The sequence below is a fragment of the Oryzias melastigma genome, linkage group LG21, assembly GCF_002922805.2.
Source record: "Oryzias melastigma strain HK-1 linkage group LG21, ASM292280v2, whole genome shotgun sequence".
NCBI lineage: Eukaryota > Metazoa > Chordata > Actinopteri > Beloniformes > Adrianichthyidae > Oryzias > Oryzias melastigma.
The window spans coordinates 25,924,054-25,939,136 of NC_050532.1; the positions used below are offsets into that span (position 1 = coordinate 25,924,054).

The 15,083-nt window shown below is 36.4% G+C and overlaps 1 protein-coding gene across 1 annotated transcript in view; it reads left to right on the forward strand.

The window, feature by feature from the left end:
- lrp1bb (low density lipoprotein receptor-related protein 1Bb) overlaps nucleotides 1-15,083 on the forward strand; it is a gene marked incomplete in the record, with an annotated part of 410,583 nt that overhangs the window by 214,769 nt on the left and 180,731 nt on the right. Inside the window, 4 exon segments of the mRNA XM_024287246.2 lie at nucleotides 392-514; nucleotides 804-947; nucleotides 4,551-4,676; nucleotides 6,410-6,523. Of these exon segments, the coding sequence (XP_024143014.2) occupies nucleotides 392-514; nucleotides 804-947; nucleotides 4,551-4,676; nucleotides 6,410-6,523 (507 nt within the window).

The window sequence follows — 15,083 nt, forward strand, 5'->3', positions numbered from 1 at the left end:
ACTTCAGAAAGCGTGATGGACACGTCTCTGTTCTTTACAGAAGAGAACAGATTCATTTGGCCGTCCAAAGCCCTGAGCTTTATCTCATTGGCTCAGGCGCCGCCTTCGCTCCGAGTATTAAATGAAAGTGACAAGGTGTCTAATGTCTTAACTTAAAAAAATGACTTTTTAGTATTGGAGAATGTTCAGAAGGACGAATTATTCAGAAAGAGTATATAATAACGTCCGCAGTAATCCACCTGACATGTCACAGAGCTTCAGCTCCCAGCGTGGACGCCGAGGATTTACTTCTGCAGGGTTTCGGCGGGCGTGTTCCAGTTTAACTGGAGTTAGAAATGTTGGGGCTAATTAAAAAAACACTTCTTCCTGTATTTGCAATGCATCTCTGCAGGTGACAACGCATGCAGCGTGAATTATGGAGGCTGCGCTACCCTCTGCCTCGCCATCCCAGGAGGCAGAGTTTGCGCCTGTGCTGACAACCAGGTTTTGGAGAAGAACAATGTCACCTGTGCAGGTAGGACATTAATGAATCAGACGGAACAAAAGAGATCATCTTCTACCAGTTCTGCAGTCTTATCTTAGGTCCTGAGGGACAAAGATCAAACAGGGCCTCACTTCTTTCCCGCCTCATGCAAATCTGCTAATAAACAAATGATCCCAGCGGACCTTCTGAAATCAAAGTTAAATCCCAGTCAGTCTTTTGGGGGTCATGAGACATTATTAACTTGATTAGCCTGCTATTAAAGTGATGCCAATAATTTGTGGAGAACACATACGTCACAGAGTCCCCCGTTTTCTCGTAGAAGCTTCCAGCAGCAGTTTGGAGCCGCAGCGGTGCAGAAGCGATGAGTTCCAGTGCCACAATCAGCGCTGCATACGGAGCGTGTGGAAGTGTGACGGCGACGATGATTGTCTGGATGGAAGCGACGAGGAGAGACACATCTGCTGTGAGGACCTTGATTAGCCTGCAGACACCTCTCTGCATACGAGCATGAGATCACACCATCTGTGAACGGGCCGAAGAACCATGAAGCACAGCCGTGCACCATGCATTTTACAGTTAATTCCCCCCCGCTGTCGGCTTCTATGTTCCTAAACGCCACCAAAATAGAGAAGTAGAGCGTGCCAGTGTTGTTTATTTTATCTTATTTCTTTGCCTTAGCTCGGAGGTCTGGAACATTTAAGACTAAAAAAGTCATTTGGTTTAGTTTCTTACCAACCAGAAACTATGAGAGCCACGAAGTCCCATTATATCATTTAAAAAAATGCACAATATTTATGCTTTTTAGGCAATTAAACATTGATTTATGATTGTAGCTTTTAAATATTACAAAAATTGAATTACAATAGTTTCTATATGTTTCTATATAAACGTATAGAAACTTTTGACAGCAGCACACACTAGTTCTTTTCAAAATAAAATCCCCTCTGTGTCAAAAAAGGTCGTCCTGTTGCTGCAGCTTTACTTATTTAAAACATGCAGACAGTCAAACATGATATTTTCTTATCATCAGGGTTTTGTGATGCTATTTTTTCTTTTACTTTCAAAAATATACAAAATTTTAATATAAACTATTTATTAAAAAAAAAAAAACCTCAAAACATTTAGAGTAAACTGTGTTTTTGATCGTCATTTTCTGAGATGTGCTTCACAAATCACACAACTCTAAAACATTTTCAATCACTTTAAACTGCATTTGTTCAAAACTTTAACCACTTTTGTGTAATTTATTAAAATAACAACATTTTAGACTTTTATTTGACTTACTTTAAATTAAAAACGGAATTTTAAAGAACATTTCTGCAGAATTTCTGACAGTAAAATGAACTTTTTTTGCTTTCTGTTTGCTAAACAGATAAAAAAACAACAGTTAAATTACTAATTCCTTATTTATTCAATCATTAGCATTTTCTATTAAAGCTTAAGAGCCACACAAAGGGATAAAAGAGCCAGATATGGCTCCGGAGCCACAGGTTGCAGACCTCTGCCTCAGCTAAACTGAACTCAAATTACTCCAACAAAAATGCTTCAAAATCAAAGTTTGGCTAAAAATAAAAAACAGAAATAGACTATTTGCACAACTACAATAAAGTAGAGCAGCCGTCAACCTCATTTAAGAATTGAAGAAAGCATCAAAGTGAGAGTTGCAGTTTGATATTGATAACAGGATTATACCTTTGTCCAGTCTCACAAATCAGAATTGATTTAACTTGACAGAAGCAACATCTGTGACAAGAAACAAGATGATTACAGGCTTGATTTATCCAGAGCGCAGGTTTTAGCTCATTACTCCTCTGCAGCATCTCACCAAGATCCTCCTGACAGAACGCCGATGAAACTGTCTCAGGATTCATCCTCAAATTTTTAGGTCATTGGAAAAAAAAAAAAAAGAAATTTGCTAATTTATTTAGTGTGAGATTTTAGTGTTTAGTGATGAGAACTGATGTGGAATTGATAAGACGCCTAGAAGGGAAATAAAAAGGTTGACATATTGGTGATAGCTTCATAAATAACATTGGAATGAATGAAATAAAAATAGAAGAAGCGAAAGGCTTTGTACCATTTCACCGACGAGCAAAAGTAATCACAGCATTTGGTGAATATTCCTTTCTTTTTTTTTGGATTTCGTTTGTTTCAGGGGCTTCTAATGATGATAAATTAAGCATATATCAAGTAAATATAATTTTATGAGCTCACATATACAAAAAATATTATTTTACTAGACCAGAGGTCTGCTGCCTTTAACACTAGGTTCACACTGAATGCAGAAGATTTTTTATTTTTATTTTTTTTTTTTGCCATCATGGCCAACTTAAAAATATTACCGCATGTTTCTGCTAAGTAACTGCAACGATTTTGTGTTTAAGCGTCACCAACGAGGCCTCAGGTGTTGAAGGGTTAAATTAGAGCCTTGTCTATAATTGATTTAATTGATTAAAGAAAATGTAGCAGCTGGACTTGTGTTTATCTCTTTCATATAGACACTAGGGTCATCGGCATATTGGACGACCATGAATAAATCAGTTCCTTTGAGATTCTGAAGACCTTCATGGCATCATATATTAACATTCTGCTGATGGAGGATCGACACTTACAAAAACTGAGGTTGAACTCTGCCTTGGGCAGAGTGTTTGTGACCTGAGGCTGTTTCGCCTCAAAAGCTGCTTTAACAACTCCAACATGTCTCAAACCCATCGGTTTTCTGTCTTCAACTTTTCTGGACTTGAAGACAACACTTTGACTTTTTGACAAATCTTCTTCTGCATTTATATAAATCCTACTCCAGGCGTCCGCAACCTTCGCCAGTAAAAGAGCCATTTGTATGGAGCTAAATTGGGGGCCAATCTTATTAAAAAAAAAAAAAAACAAATAAAACAAAATTGAAAAAAAAATAATAGTGTTTGGTAAAAAAAAATAATAAATAAGATGTTAAAAACTAAAATAAACTATTATTGTCAGCTTCAAATTTTTTTTAGGTTTCAAAACGCAAAAATTCAATTTCAAAACTTTCTTTTTCAGTCTCAAATCTTTTTTTCACTTTCAACTCTTTCATTTTCAAATGTGGTTATTTAATGGTTATATAACATGAAGGACCAATCAAAAACAATGAGGGGAGTAATTTCAGTCGCGATGCGTTCACTGACTCTGAGAACTTGGATGGCTGTTTTGTCTGTACTACCATAGTCTAAAGTTGTAACAAGATGGGTGTCCCAACGGGGCTAAAGGTTTTGAAACTGAAATTTTCTTATTTGAAAACAAACAAAAAAATGGGTTGAAAGTAAAAAAAAAGATTTGAAACAAAAAAAATGATAATAAATTAAAAATTTGACTTTTAAAACCTATAAAGCAGAAAATTTAAAGCTGAAAATAATTAGAAAAGCAAAAAGTTTAGGACATTTTAAAGGTTTTTTTGGCCAAGCACTTTTCAATTTGTTTTTTTTGGGTTTCAAATAATATTGGCCCCAGTTTAGCTCCATACATTTGGGCCTGTTTGGTACTCATCAAAACCTAATTGGAGCTGCAAAGCCTTTTTTTAAAAAAAAAAAAACACTTTTAGGAAAATTTGATACTACTGTGCATCATTGGTCCTCAATTTTGGGCTTGAATAAATACATAAATATTAAGATAAACGAAAGTAGTTTTTTACTTTTGACAAAAACACATATGACTTTCTTTCAAAATAAAAGACTTCCTGTCCCAAACAGGAGCATTCAAGTGTAACAAATGTATTCCTAGACAATACAAGACAAAAATGACTTTGATCAGGTGTCATCCTTTTTCCCATTTACTACTGCTGTTAACTAGAGCATAATCATGAAACATGATTGGTTGAAAATCCAGTAGAAAAGGTATATGTAGAATTCACAAATCTATATCATTTAGCTTATTTAAGGGCCTAACTTGTGTTTTGAAGTTAAATGCTTACCTAATTACATATTTTTTAGCTTTTCATTTGTGCCATCTGGATGTTCGTCACGTTCCCTCAATCTGTTTTCCATTGTTCAGTAAAGTGGAAGTTCTAAAGTCCAAACTTTGCAATCATTTTCAGACAATCACACCTGTCCCGCCGACCAGTTCAAATGCAGCAACAACCGCTGCATTCCTAAGAGGTGGCTGTGTGACGGAGCCAACGACTGCGGGAACAACGAGGATGAGGCCAACGCCACCTGCTCAGGTTAGTGCTCCGCCCCTTTTTGAGCTCACGGTTCCTCCAGAAACGGATCACCTCTGGTTTCATCAAAGTCCAGCCTGATTTGGACTCTCCAAAGTTCTTTCGTGAAACCAAATCCTTCTTGAGATGATTACCGCTGTCCCTGGTTAACATATAAAATACAGAATTTGTGAATATATTAATTTAAAAAACTTATAAATATATATTTTTCACCACTATCTTATATGCTTTTGTACGGGGGACTAAAAGAGCCAATTTGAAATAAATATATACGCCATTAAATTAATAAATAAATGTTTAATTAATTATTTAAAACTGTCATTACATAAATAAAAGTTGAAATCAATAATTACATGCTTAAATGTATGTGGTATTAAAATATTAAAATATTTAAATGCTATTTTAATATTTTAATGCCACATTTATTTAGATATGTATTAAATGATTTCTAATTTTATTTATTGAATGAAAATTATTAATAATTCATGAGATATTTATTTAGTAATTTTACATTAAATTTATTTATTTCATTTTGCTCTTTTAGCACACACTGGGCCATGAAATAATTAAATTTGTCAAAAAATATTTTAATGTGTTTTTTAATTACTATTTTAATATTTTATCTCACATATATTTAAGTATTTATTGAAATATTTCCAATTTTATGTATTTAATGCCAAATTTAAATATTAATTTATTAATTTAATGGTCTATATATTTATTTAAAATTGGCCTTTTAAGTCCTCCATATTTTTTAACATGTTGTGTACATTTGACAAAGTATCCTCCTAAGCTTCTGTTTTGAAGAGCTTTAGCCCCTCCCCTTACACCTTCCCTTCATATAAAGTCAATTATATGAACCCCCACACCTTCAAGTAGAGGTCTACACCGTAGATCCAGCCCATAATTTAGGAGTGCCGACCATAACTGAAATAAAATCCCCAAAAAAGCATCTATTACCTATATTTTGATGGAACCTTGAAGAATAATTGTCTGACTCCATGATCAAGAAGACAAAAGAATCTGAAGACAAAATCATTTCCGTTACTCAGAAGACTGATGCACTTTTTAATTAATTTTACCTCATCAAGCCGTATAGACTGAGATCAAGCAGCCTTTTCATCTGCTCAGGGAGGCATAAAACCTTTTCTCGCTGTCATCGTTTGATAAAATGTTCTCACCTCAGGAGGGCTTTATTCATCTCGAGGTGTCAGGTGTTGTCAAGGTAGCCGTCGTCGTTCTAATCTGAGGCTCCCTGGAAGCTTCAGAGCAGCACAATCAGCCTCATTGTGTGAGAGTCCTCTATAGAATCAAAGAGTTGTGGTACCTGAGAGCGGAGGCTCTGTCAGGAGCACTCCTGGTGTTCCACATTGTCTCCCTGTTCTCAATGGGGCCTCTTGAGAGCTTTTTATCCTCAGCGGATCAATCAGGGAGCATTAGCCAGCAGATGATGAATGTTCTCACACCGGAAGATTGGCGTGCATATCCTGCATCAGCAAGACTTGTGTGCTGTCATGTGCTTCAGCACCAGCATGTGACTGACGACCCATCAAGCGGCGGCGGCGGCGGCGGCACATTTCCTGCATCTCCCTGACCCGCCGTGTGATTGAGTGATAAAGCGTCTGCACCCACCAGACATTGACACTTTGGTGATTTAGTGAACATTAGGGTTGTTGTGCCGTCTCGCATTGACTTACGCAGGTGTGATTGAATTAAGTGGCCTCTCTCTCTTGCAGCCCAGCCCTGTCAAGCCGATCAGTTTTCCTGCCAGAACGGACGCTGTATTCCTGGAGGCTGGAGCTGCGACCGCGAGGATGACTGTGGGGACATGTCTGATGAAATGACGTGCAGTAAGTCATATTGATATTCGCCACATGCCATTCAAGTGTCACAAACTGGACTAGGGAGCAGCTAGTTTACGCCTCACACTTGACCGTCGTGCACCCGGAGCCGTCGTAGATAAATCTGTCAGGCCTTCTACGGCAAACTGTAGCTTTACCCGATTGATCCACCCAGCGTCTCACAAGCAGGACTACACACTCCTGAACGGTTCCTGGTATCCTTTCTATTGATGAATTTATTCCAGAGTAACAAAACAAACAAGAAAAGCTGCATCACCTATGATGCTTGTGTGAATGCTTTTTGCTGAAGGTAGTCACTAAAGATGCTTTAGCTTTTTGCTGAAAATAGTGAGGCAATTTACTTTAATTGCTGAAAGGATTTGATAAAAATGCAAAAGCTATTAGCAAAATGTTAAGTTTGATAAAAGACTGAAAATTTGGTGGACGAACTGTGAAAGAGCACTGAAGTTGACCTCAAGTTCTAAAAATGTTTTAGTAAAATTGCTTTAATATTTTTAATACATGACAGTTTTGTGAAAAATATTTAGTGTGTTTCTTAAATATGAGCTAAACTCCAAATTAGCTCCACAAAACCCTAGTAGATGCCAAATTAGCCAAAAAAAAGCTAGCACGTTGCCTGAATACTAACTGAACTCCAAGATAGACAAAAATTTCTCAGTAAACTAAAATAGTCAAAAATCTTAGCCTGTTGCAGAAATAGAAGCTAAATACAAAATTAGCTTAATAAAAAACCTCAGTAGATAACAAATTAGCCAAAAACATTTGCAAGTTGCTAAAATATTTCCTAAACTCCAAATTAACATAAAAACTTCAGTAAGTATTTGAAAAGTTACAGTACGTTAAAGATTTTGTGTTTAAGCGTCACCAACGAGGCCTCAGGTGTCAAAGGGTTAAATTAGAGCTCTGTCTATAATTGATTTAATTGATTAAAGAAAATGTAGCAGCTGGACTTGTGTTTATCTCTTTCATATAGACACTAGTGTCATCGGCGTATTGGACGACCATGAATAAATCAGTTCCTTTGAGATTTTGAAGACCTTCATGGCATCATTTATTAACATTCTGCTGATGGAGGAGTAATTGACACAAAAAATACTGAGGTTGAACTCTTCCATAGGCAGAGTGTTTGTGACCTGAGGGTGTTTCACCTTAAAAGCTGCATTAACAACTGCAATATGTCTCAAACCCATCAGTTTTCTGTCTTCAACTTTTCTGGACTTTATTTTTTCAGGAAAAAGTTTGAGGACTTGAAGACTCGTGCAACGCTTTGACTTTTTGACAAATCTTCTTCTGCATTTATTTAAATCTTAGCCCATGGATCTGCAACCTTTACCAGTAAAAGAGCCATTTGTATGGAGCTAAAGTGAAGCCAATATTATTTGAAGCCCAAATCAAACAAATAAAAAATATTGGTGTTTAGCCAAAAAAAAAAAAAAAAATTAAAATGTCAAAAAACGTTTTGATATTCTAAAAAACTTAATTATTTTCATTTTTAAATGTTCTGTTTTTTAGGTTTCAAAACTAAAAATGTCAAAACTTTTTTTTTCAGTTTCAAACCTTTTTTTTTTACTTTCAACTTCTTTTTTTCCTTTTCGAATCTGAAATGTTTAGTTTCAAAACTTTTGGCAGCTCGAGCCGCTTTTCTCTCTCAGAATCTACTGGAATTATTGTGTTAATGGTTGAAAAGTTACATTATGTTAAAGATTTTGTGTTTAAGCGTCACCGGTGACGCCTCAGGTGTTAAAGGGTTAAGAGTATTGTGGCTCAAATGATAAAAACATGAATCTTTGCAACGTTTGACTCAGCAGATGTTTGCATGTCTGCTACTGTTCCTGTTCCTACGGCATCATCAGATCTTTTTTTTAGCATCCTTTCAGAATTGATAAACATCCATTAACTTATTGTGCTATTTGCTGAGTTTTTTGATGCCACCAAAGGTTTGGTTATATGCCAGCAGTTAGATGGATCACCTGGATAGTTGGTACAGACACAAACACCCACTCAGTCCCAGTAAATGATTTATAATCCCTTTGTGCTGCATCATCTTTATTTATGGATCCAACCTTTTGCCATCCACATCCTCCTCAGTTTACAGCCAAACACTTTGTTGATTTAGGAGTCTCAAACATCATCAGTTTCATTCGTATTTTATTAACTCATTAGCAAGTGAAAAATATTGTTATTGTTCTTTCCTGGTGTGACCAGGAACATGGGATGTTTGGCTTTTGTTTGGTTTTTGAGTAGGGCTGCCACCACTAGTCGACTAATCACGACCAATCGACTATCAGTAGTCGAATGGATTAGTTGTGTTTTTTTTTTTTTTTTTTCCTTCAAACTACGGTGCACACTTTCTGCCTAATATGTGTGTTTACTTTAGTGGTGCCAAAAACAATTATTTTAATAGTCGATGAATCACTGATTAGCTTTAAACTAACTACAAACTAGACATATAGCATTACACGCGATAATGCGAGTGTGAATTCTATAAGCTGAATTTGACTGCTAAAGATGTTGAAATTAACATTTAAAAACATTAGATTAATAGCTGAAAATGCTGAAGCTGATAGCTAGCTAAAATATTAGTTTAATGCCAAATTAGCCTAAAAAACTGGGAAAAAAAACTTAGGTTAGCAGCTAGAATGCAGCTTAAAGAAATTCTAAAATAGTCTAAAAACTACAAAAAGCCTAAATTAGCCAAAACAGCTAGCTTGCAGTTAAAATGTTTGCTAAACTCCAAAATAGTCTAAAAAAGGGTAATATTGTGTATCTGGAATTATTTTAGATCTTGAAGTCCATCTCATGTAAAATGGTAGCAAAAACAAAAGTATTGTGTTTATATTTTATGTTGAGTGTAAATGCAGAAATAGTCCATAAAGCTAGCAGAATGTCATTATAACTTTCAACTCAACTACACTCTGACTCCATGTAATATAAAGTAACGACTAACTGACTATTAAATTAGTTGTCGACTATTTTAATTGTCGATTAGTCATTGATTAGTCGACTTATGTATCAGCCCTAGTTTACATCCAGTTTAAAATGATCAGATTAGTCGACTAATCAAGAAAAATATCAATGATTAGTCGACTATATAAATGAATTGTTTGTGGTAGCCTCATTTTTGATGTAGAACTTGGTGTGATTCAGCAGAAAGTACAGATTTGGCTGAGAGTCCCAATCTGGGAACAAGACCAACTTCCAGCTTAATGTCCAAAAAAAAAAAAGCTTTATTTTTTTAATTTGTAGGGAAATGATTAAAAAAAACAATTCAGTTGTTTTATGGTTGCAGCCTTCATTAGTGATATAATTGTATTTTGCTGGCAACTTTTTATTGGTTTCTCACTTTCAGTGGAATGAGGAATTTCTGCTTTAATTTAGCGGCAAATTAGTCTAAGTCTGATGGTCATGAAAAATGTGAATGAAAACAAATGCTTTCATTTACATGTCTCACAAGCTCACGATGGCTCTCAAAACGACAAGAAAAATGAAATGTTGAGACGTTTATATGTGTTGTGATATATATGCACACATTTCAACAAAGTTTGTAATTATTTATGCTCATTTTGTTTTGGTTTTGTCATCCCTTCATTTTAGTTTGGTAACTTTGTGGAGGTTTGATGGTTTTACATATTTCAGGTGATAAGGCAGACTTCAGTACATGGCCTAAATGAACAATTTAAAGTCTTCAATCTTCTATAGAATGACACAAAAGCTTAATGCCAGAACTCAGGTTTGTGTACAGATAAAAAGGGCTCAGTTGCTATTTACAAACCGGTAAAGTCACACAATATTTTCAGTCTGGAGCGAATCTGGAAGAAACTAAACTTCTTTCCTCTGAAAGTATATAAACGCATTTGTTTCCACGAACTCTAACAAAAGGTTATCAGAAACACAGTATCTCGGCAACGGATCCCACATGACTTAATGGGATTACTTCAGGTTTAAGCTCCGCCCACAACACTGCCTGATGTCCCCTCATGAAGACAGATACTTTTTAGCATTGGAAATAGAAAAGTTTAATCCAATGTATTGAATTTTAACTGCCCCCCTACACTTTTAAAGTTCATTTATAAATGTATTTATGTATTTATTTTTATTTTGGGTACGTGCAATTAACATCAGCTATAAATGTAGAAATAAAAATAAAAAAGTCAGATAAAATTTGGGGGGAAAAAGCAGCCAAATTTGACCTTGTGGGTTCTCCAGGGTTAAATATGACCGTTTCCATGGCAACTGTTGGATATTTGATTACAACATCCCCCTTTATGGGACCGCCTGTACTTGATTGAGTCCATGAAGGTTCCTATTTATCCAGTTGGCATTGTCTTGAAGTTGATTCATGGCATCTGGACCCAAAGTCTTCTTCCTTGGACCGTTTCACCGCTCGCCTATGAAGCTCCAGGAGCTGTGGTGGATTTAGGGTGTGTTCAGACTGGACACATGTGGTCCACTTAAGGTAAACGAAAGTTTGTTTCCCCTGATAATCCAGAACAAATTTTCAATCTAAATACGTACAAACCAATTCTGGTCCAGGACCAGCAACCGCTCCCTGACCCATCTTTCGAGGTGGTCACGGTTCGTTTCCAATCGGACTGAATTTCAGTTCGCTCTGAGATTTGAATAAGTGAAAAATCCTGACAAGGATTTGTAAAGTCGTCTTTCTCTTTTTGTTTTGACTCGCCCCAATAACTGCTGGCCAATGACTGAAGAGATCTTTTGTCACGTGATTTTGTGTATAAGTGTTTTTCTAAAACCGAAATCTCTGGTAGACGCCAGTCTGAACACAGACCAAATTCAATCTTCAGGACTTGATCCAGAACAAATAAGAGGACTTGATCTGAACTAACAGACTTTCCCAGTCTGAATACACCCTAAGTCCACAGAACAAGACCGTCTCCAACTTTATGTCCATGAACAGAACCAACAATAAAAGTTTACTGTCCTGCTTCTGTACCAATGAGTGTGTTCATGAAGGTCCATCTGTTCAGGAACTTAGATACTTCTCAGTACCTCTGACGAGGCTGAATGAGGGATCAGGCTATAAACTTGTTCCAAATCTTCTGAACATTTGAAGAAGCAGTTCTCCAAAGCTCTCAGGCTCTGTCGGAGGCTAAACGCTGTTTCTCAGTTGACTGCTGCAGATTGATTAAACTGTGAACAATATTCTTCAGGGAGTTTCCCAAATATCTGGAGAACCATTTCAGTATGAATGCAAACATAAAGAAAGAAATCTCTCTTATTTGAGTATTTTCTCAGTTGCAGGGAGATCCAAGTCAGTATGTGGTTCCAGGAAGTAGCCTTTTTGGGATGACTTGGTTAAAGCTGTATCCTGAACATTTGGTGGTTTTATGTCGCCTTTGTCCTGAAAGTGTTGCAGAAGCTTTGCCCTCCAAACCCCCCATGTCTGCACGGATAAAACAATATTTAAATACAACTTTGGCAGCTATTTACACTCCCGTCTCTGAGAAGAAGCTCCACTAACATCTGCTTATCTTTGTCATTTTTCTATGGCTTCCAATGTTCAGAAACCGAATTGTTAATGATGAGCTCTTTGAATGTGGAATAAAGCACATTCATAGCAAAAGCTTAAACGAGTGATGATGAGGAAAAGAGACACTTTTGTGCTGTAGTTTGTTGTGTTTGACAGATTATACAATCTGTCGGCTACAGTTGGTCAGAAAGTTGCAGACTGTGTTTGAATTCATCTTTGAAAACATTCATGGGGGAAAATAGAGAAGCATGTATACATATCACAAGTAATGGTGGACGGATTTCTTTGAAGATGCATCACTTTTATGGGAAAAGAGCGTTTGGAATTAGAAAGGAAGTTTTCAACTGTGAAGTTAAAGGAGATGAATTAACAGCGTGCATTTAAGGGATGAGGCAAAGGTTTTAAGATCCCCCTTTAATCACTATTTGTATTCAGTCAGCCTTTAACAGTGATTGATGTTTGCCAAATGCCGCTCGCTTCTGTATCGCCTCAGCCTCCCTTTGTGTGTCCTAAGCCGCTTGAATACGTAGTCACAAACAGCCGGGGTGTAAGCAGTAATTAAAGTTCATGCTCGGCTTCATTCAATCATAATCAAGCTGTGCAGCACTACATATTCTCCTCCGTACCGTTGTCTGGGCCTCCTCAGGCATGGCCCCCGAGCCGGCGCTCTGCTGTGCAGCCCTGGCAGCTCCCTTAGCTTCAGCGGCGCTACTGTGGGTTTTGGAGCACCTGAAGCTCGGTGGAGGCTGCCGCGGAGATTGATGCTAATTTGGATTTTGTTTGTCAGTAGTTTAGTCGTTGTCACACGATTTCTTGTGTTTTCTGGAAGCCATCATAATTTATGGATGCCAGCGATTCGTTTTTAGCAGTGCTCAGTGTTTACTTGAAGCTCTCATTACTTATGTATGCTTTATTCTTAACCGTTAAATTCCAGGCAGCCGTGTGCTCTCAGAGAGCCCTAACATATTTAAGGGGGAAATTTTGCCGCCGTAGATGGCTTTTGTATGATGGAGACACAATATATCTCCTCGACAGAGCCCTCAGGATCCCAGACAACGGCAAAAACCTGGAAAAAAAATAGCTAATTTTGCCAATATTTTAGCATTTTGTCTAAATTTGCCAAAAATCCTTAGCATAATGCTAAAAAATTAGCTAAACTCCAAACTATCCTGAAAAAACCTGGAAAAAATGAATAAATTGGCAATATTTTAGAATTTAGCCTAAAAAATACCCTGGAAAAATGAATTTTGTCTGCAATATTTTAGCATTTGGCCCTAAAAAATAACCTTGAAGCATTTTGTCTAAAAAAAAAAAAAAAACAACGTGATGCTAAAATAAAAGCTAAACTCCAAACTATCCGAAAACAAAACCCGGAAGTAAAGTCTAATTTTGCCAATATGTTGGCATTTTTCCTAAATTTTCTAAAACAGCTAGTATGATGGAAAAAATGGAAAAAAGTCTAATTTTGCCACTATTTTTTTTTTTTATTTTGCTTAAATTTGCCAAAACAGCTAGCATGATGCTAAAATATTAGCTAAACTCACAACTACACCCCCCCCCACACACACACACAAAAATCCTGAATAAAAAACATTTATTATTTTGCCAATATTTTAGCATTTTGTCTAAATTTGCAAAAAAAAAAAAAAACAGTTAGCATGATGGAATAAAATCAGCTAAATTCCAAACTATCCTACAAAAAACAAAAAAAAAACTGGAAAACAATGTCTAATTTTGCCAATATTTTGGTATTTTGTCCAAATTTTCCAAAAACAGCTATCATAACACAAACATATTAGCTAAACTCCAAACTTTCCAAAAAAGGAGACCTGAAAGCATTTTGTCTAACTTTGCAAAAAAAAAAAAAAACAGCTGGAATTATGCTAAAATATTAAACTTCAAACTATCCTTAAAAAAAGGAAAAAATTAATAACTTTACCAATATTTTAGCATTTTGTCTAAATTTGCTAAAAACAGCTAGCATGATGCTAAAATATTAGCTAAACTCCAAACTACCCTAAAACAAAACCTGGAAAAAAATTCCCAATTTTGCCAGTATTTTTGTATTTTGTTTAAATTGGTCAATAACAGCTAGCATAGTGCTAAAATATTAGCTAATCTCAAAACTATCCCAAACACAACCTGGAAAAAATGTCTAAACATGCCAATATTTCAGCATTGTGTCTACATTTGCCAAACACAGCTAGCATGATGCCAAAATACCTGAAGCACCTGAAGCTCGGTGGAGGCTGCCGCGGAGATTGATGCTAATTTGGATTTTGTTTGTCAGTAGTTTAGTCGTTGTCACACGATTTCTTGTGTTTTCTGGAAGCCATCATAATTTATGGATGCCAGCGATTCGTTTTTAGCAGTGCTCAGTGTTTACTTGAAGCTCTCATTACTTATGTATGCTTCATTCTTAACCGTTAAATTCCAGGCAGCCGTGTGCTCTCAGAGAGGCCTAACATATTTAAGGGGGAAATTTTGCCGCCGTAGATGGCTCTTGTATGATGGAGACACAATATATCTCCTCGACAGAGCCCCCAGGATTCCAGACAACGGCAGCGGATGCCAGCAAATCAATTCAAATGTGGACTCGAATTTCTTATGGAAGTCAATAAAGCTTCAGGAATCCTGTGTACAGTCTTCTGAAACTGGGCTGGGATGTGATGAGAATGAAAATGTCAATCCTGACATCTCTCCAAGAACACAGCAGATAGGATTTCTTTCACGTCTTATACAGTATAGATTATAAATTCGTCATATATTTAGACCTTATTATGTTTCCTTTAGAGTTCCTCATAATCAATGCATTTCTTCATTTTTAGGTCGTTTTTAACCTTATTCTTGGCTCCTTGTCGTTTTGGTCATCTCTTTTTTTTTAAAATAAATGACCGTGGTGACGTCAGACAAAATGACAATATTGCTACACGTTTGTAAACTTCCTGTTTACGGGTGTAGAGCGGCAAAGGTGATAGCTAACCCTAAAACACAAAATCTATAATTTACGGTATGTTTTCAACCGTAACACGATCATTCTAGTAGATTCTGAAGGAG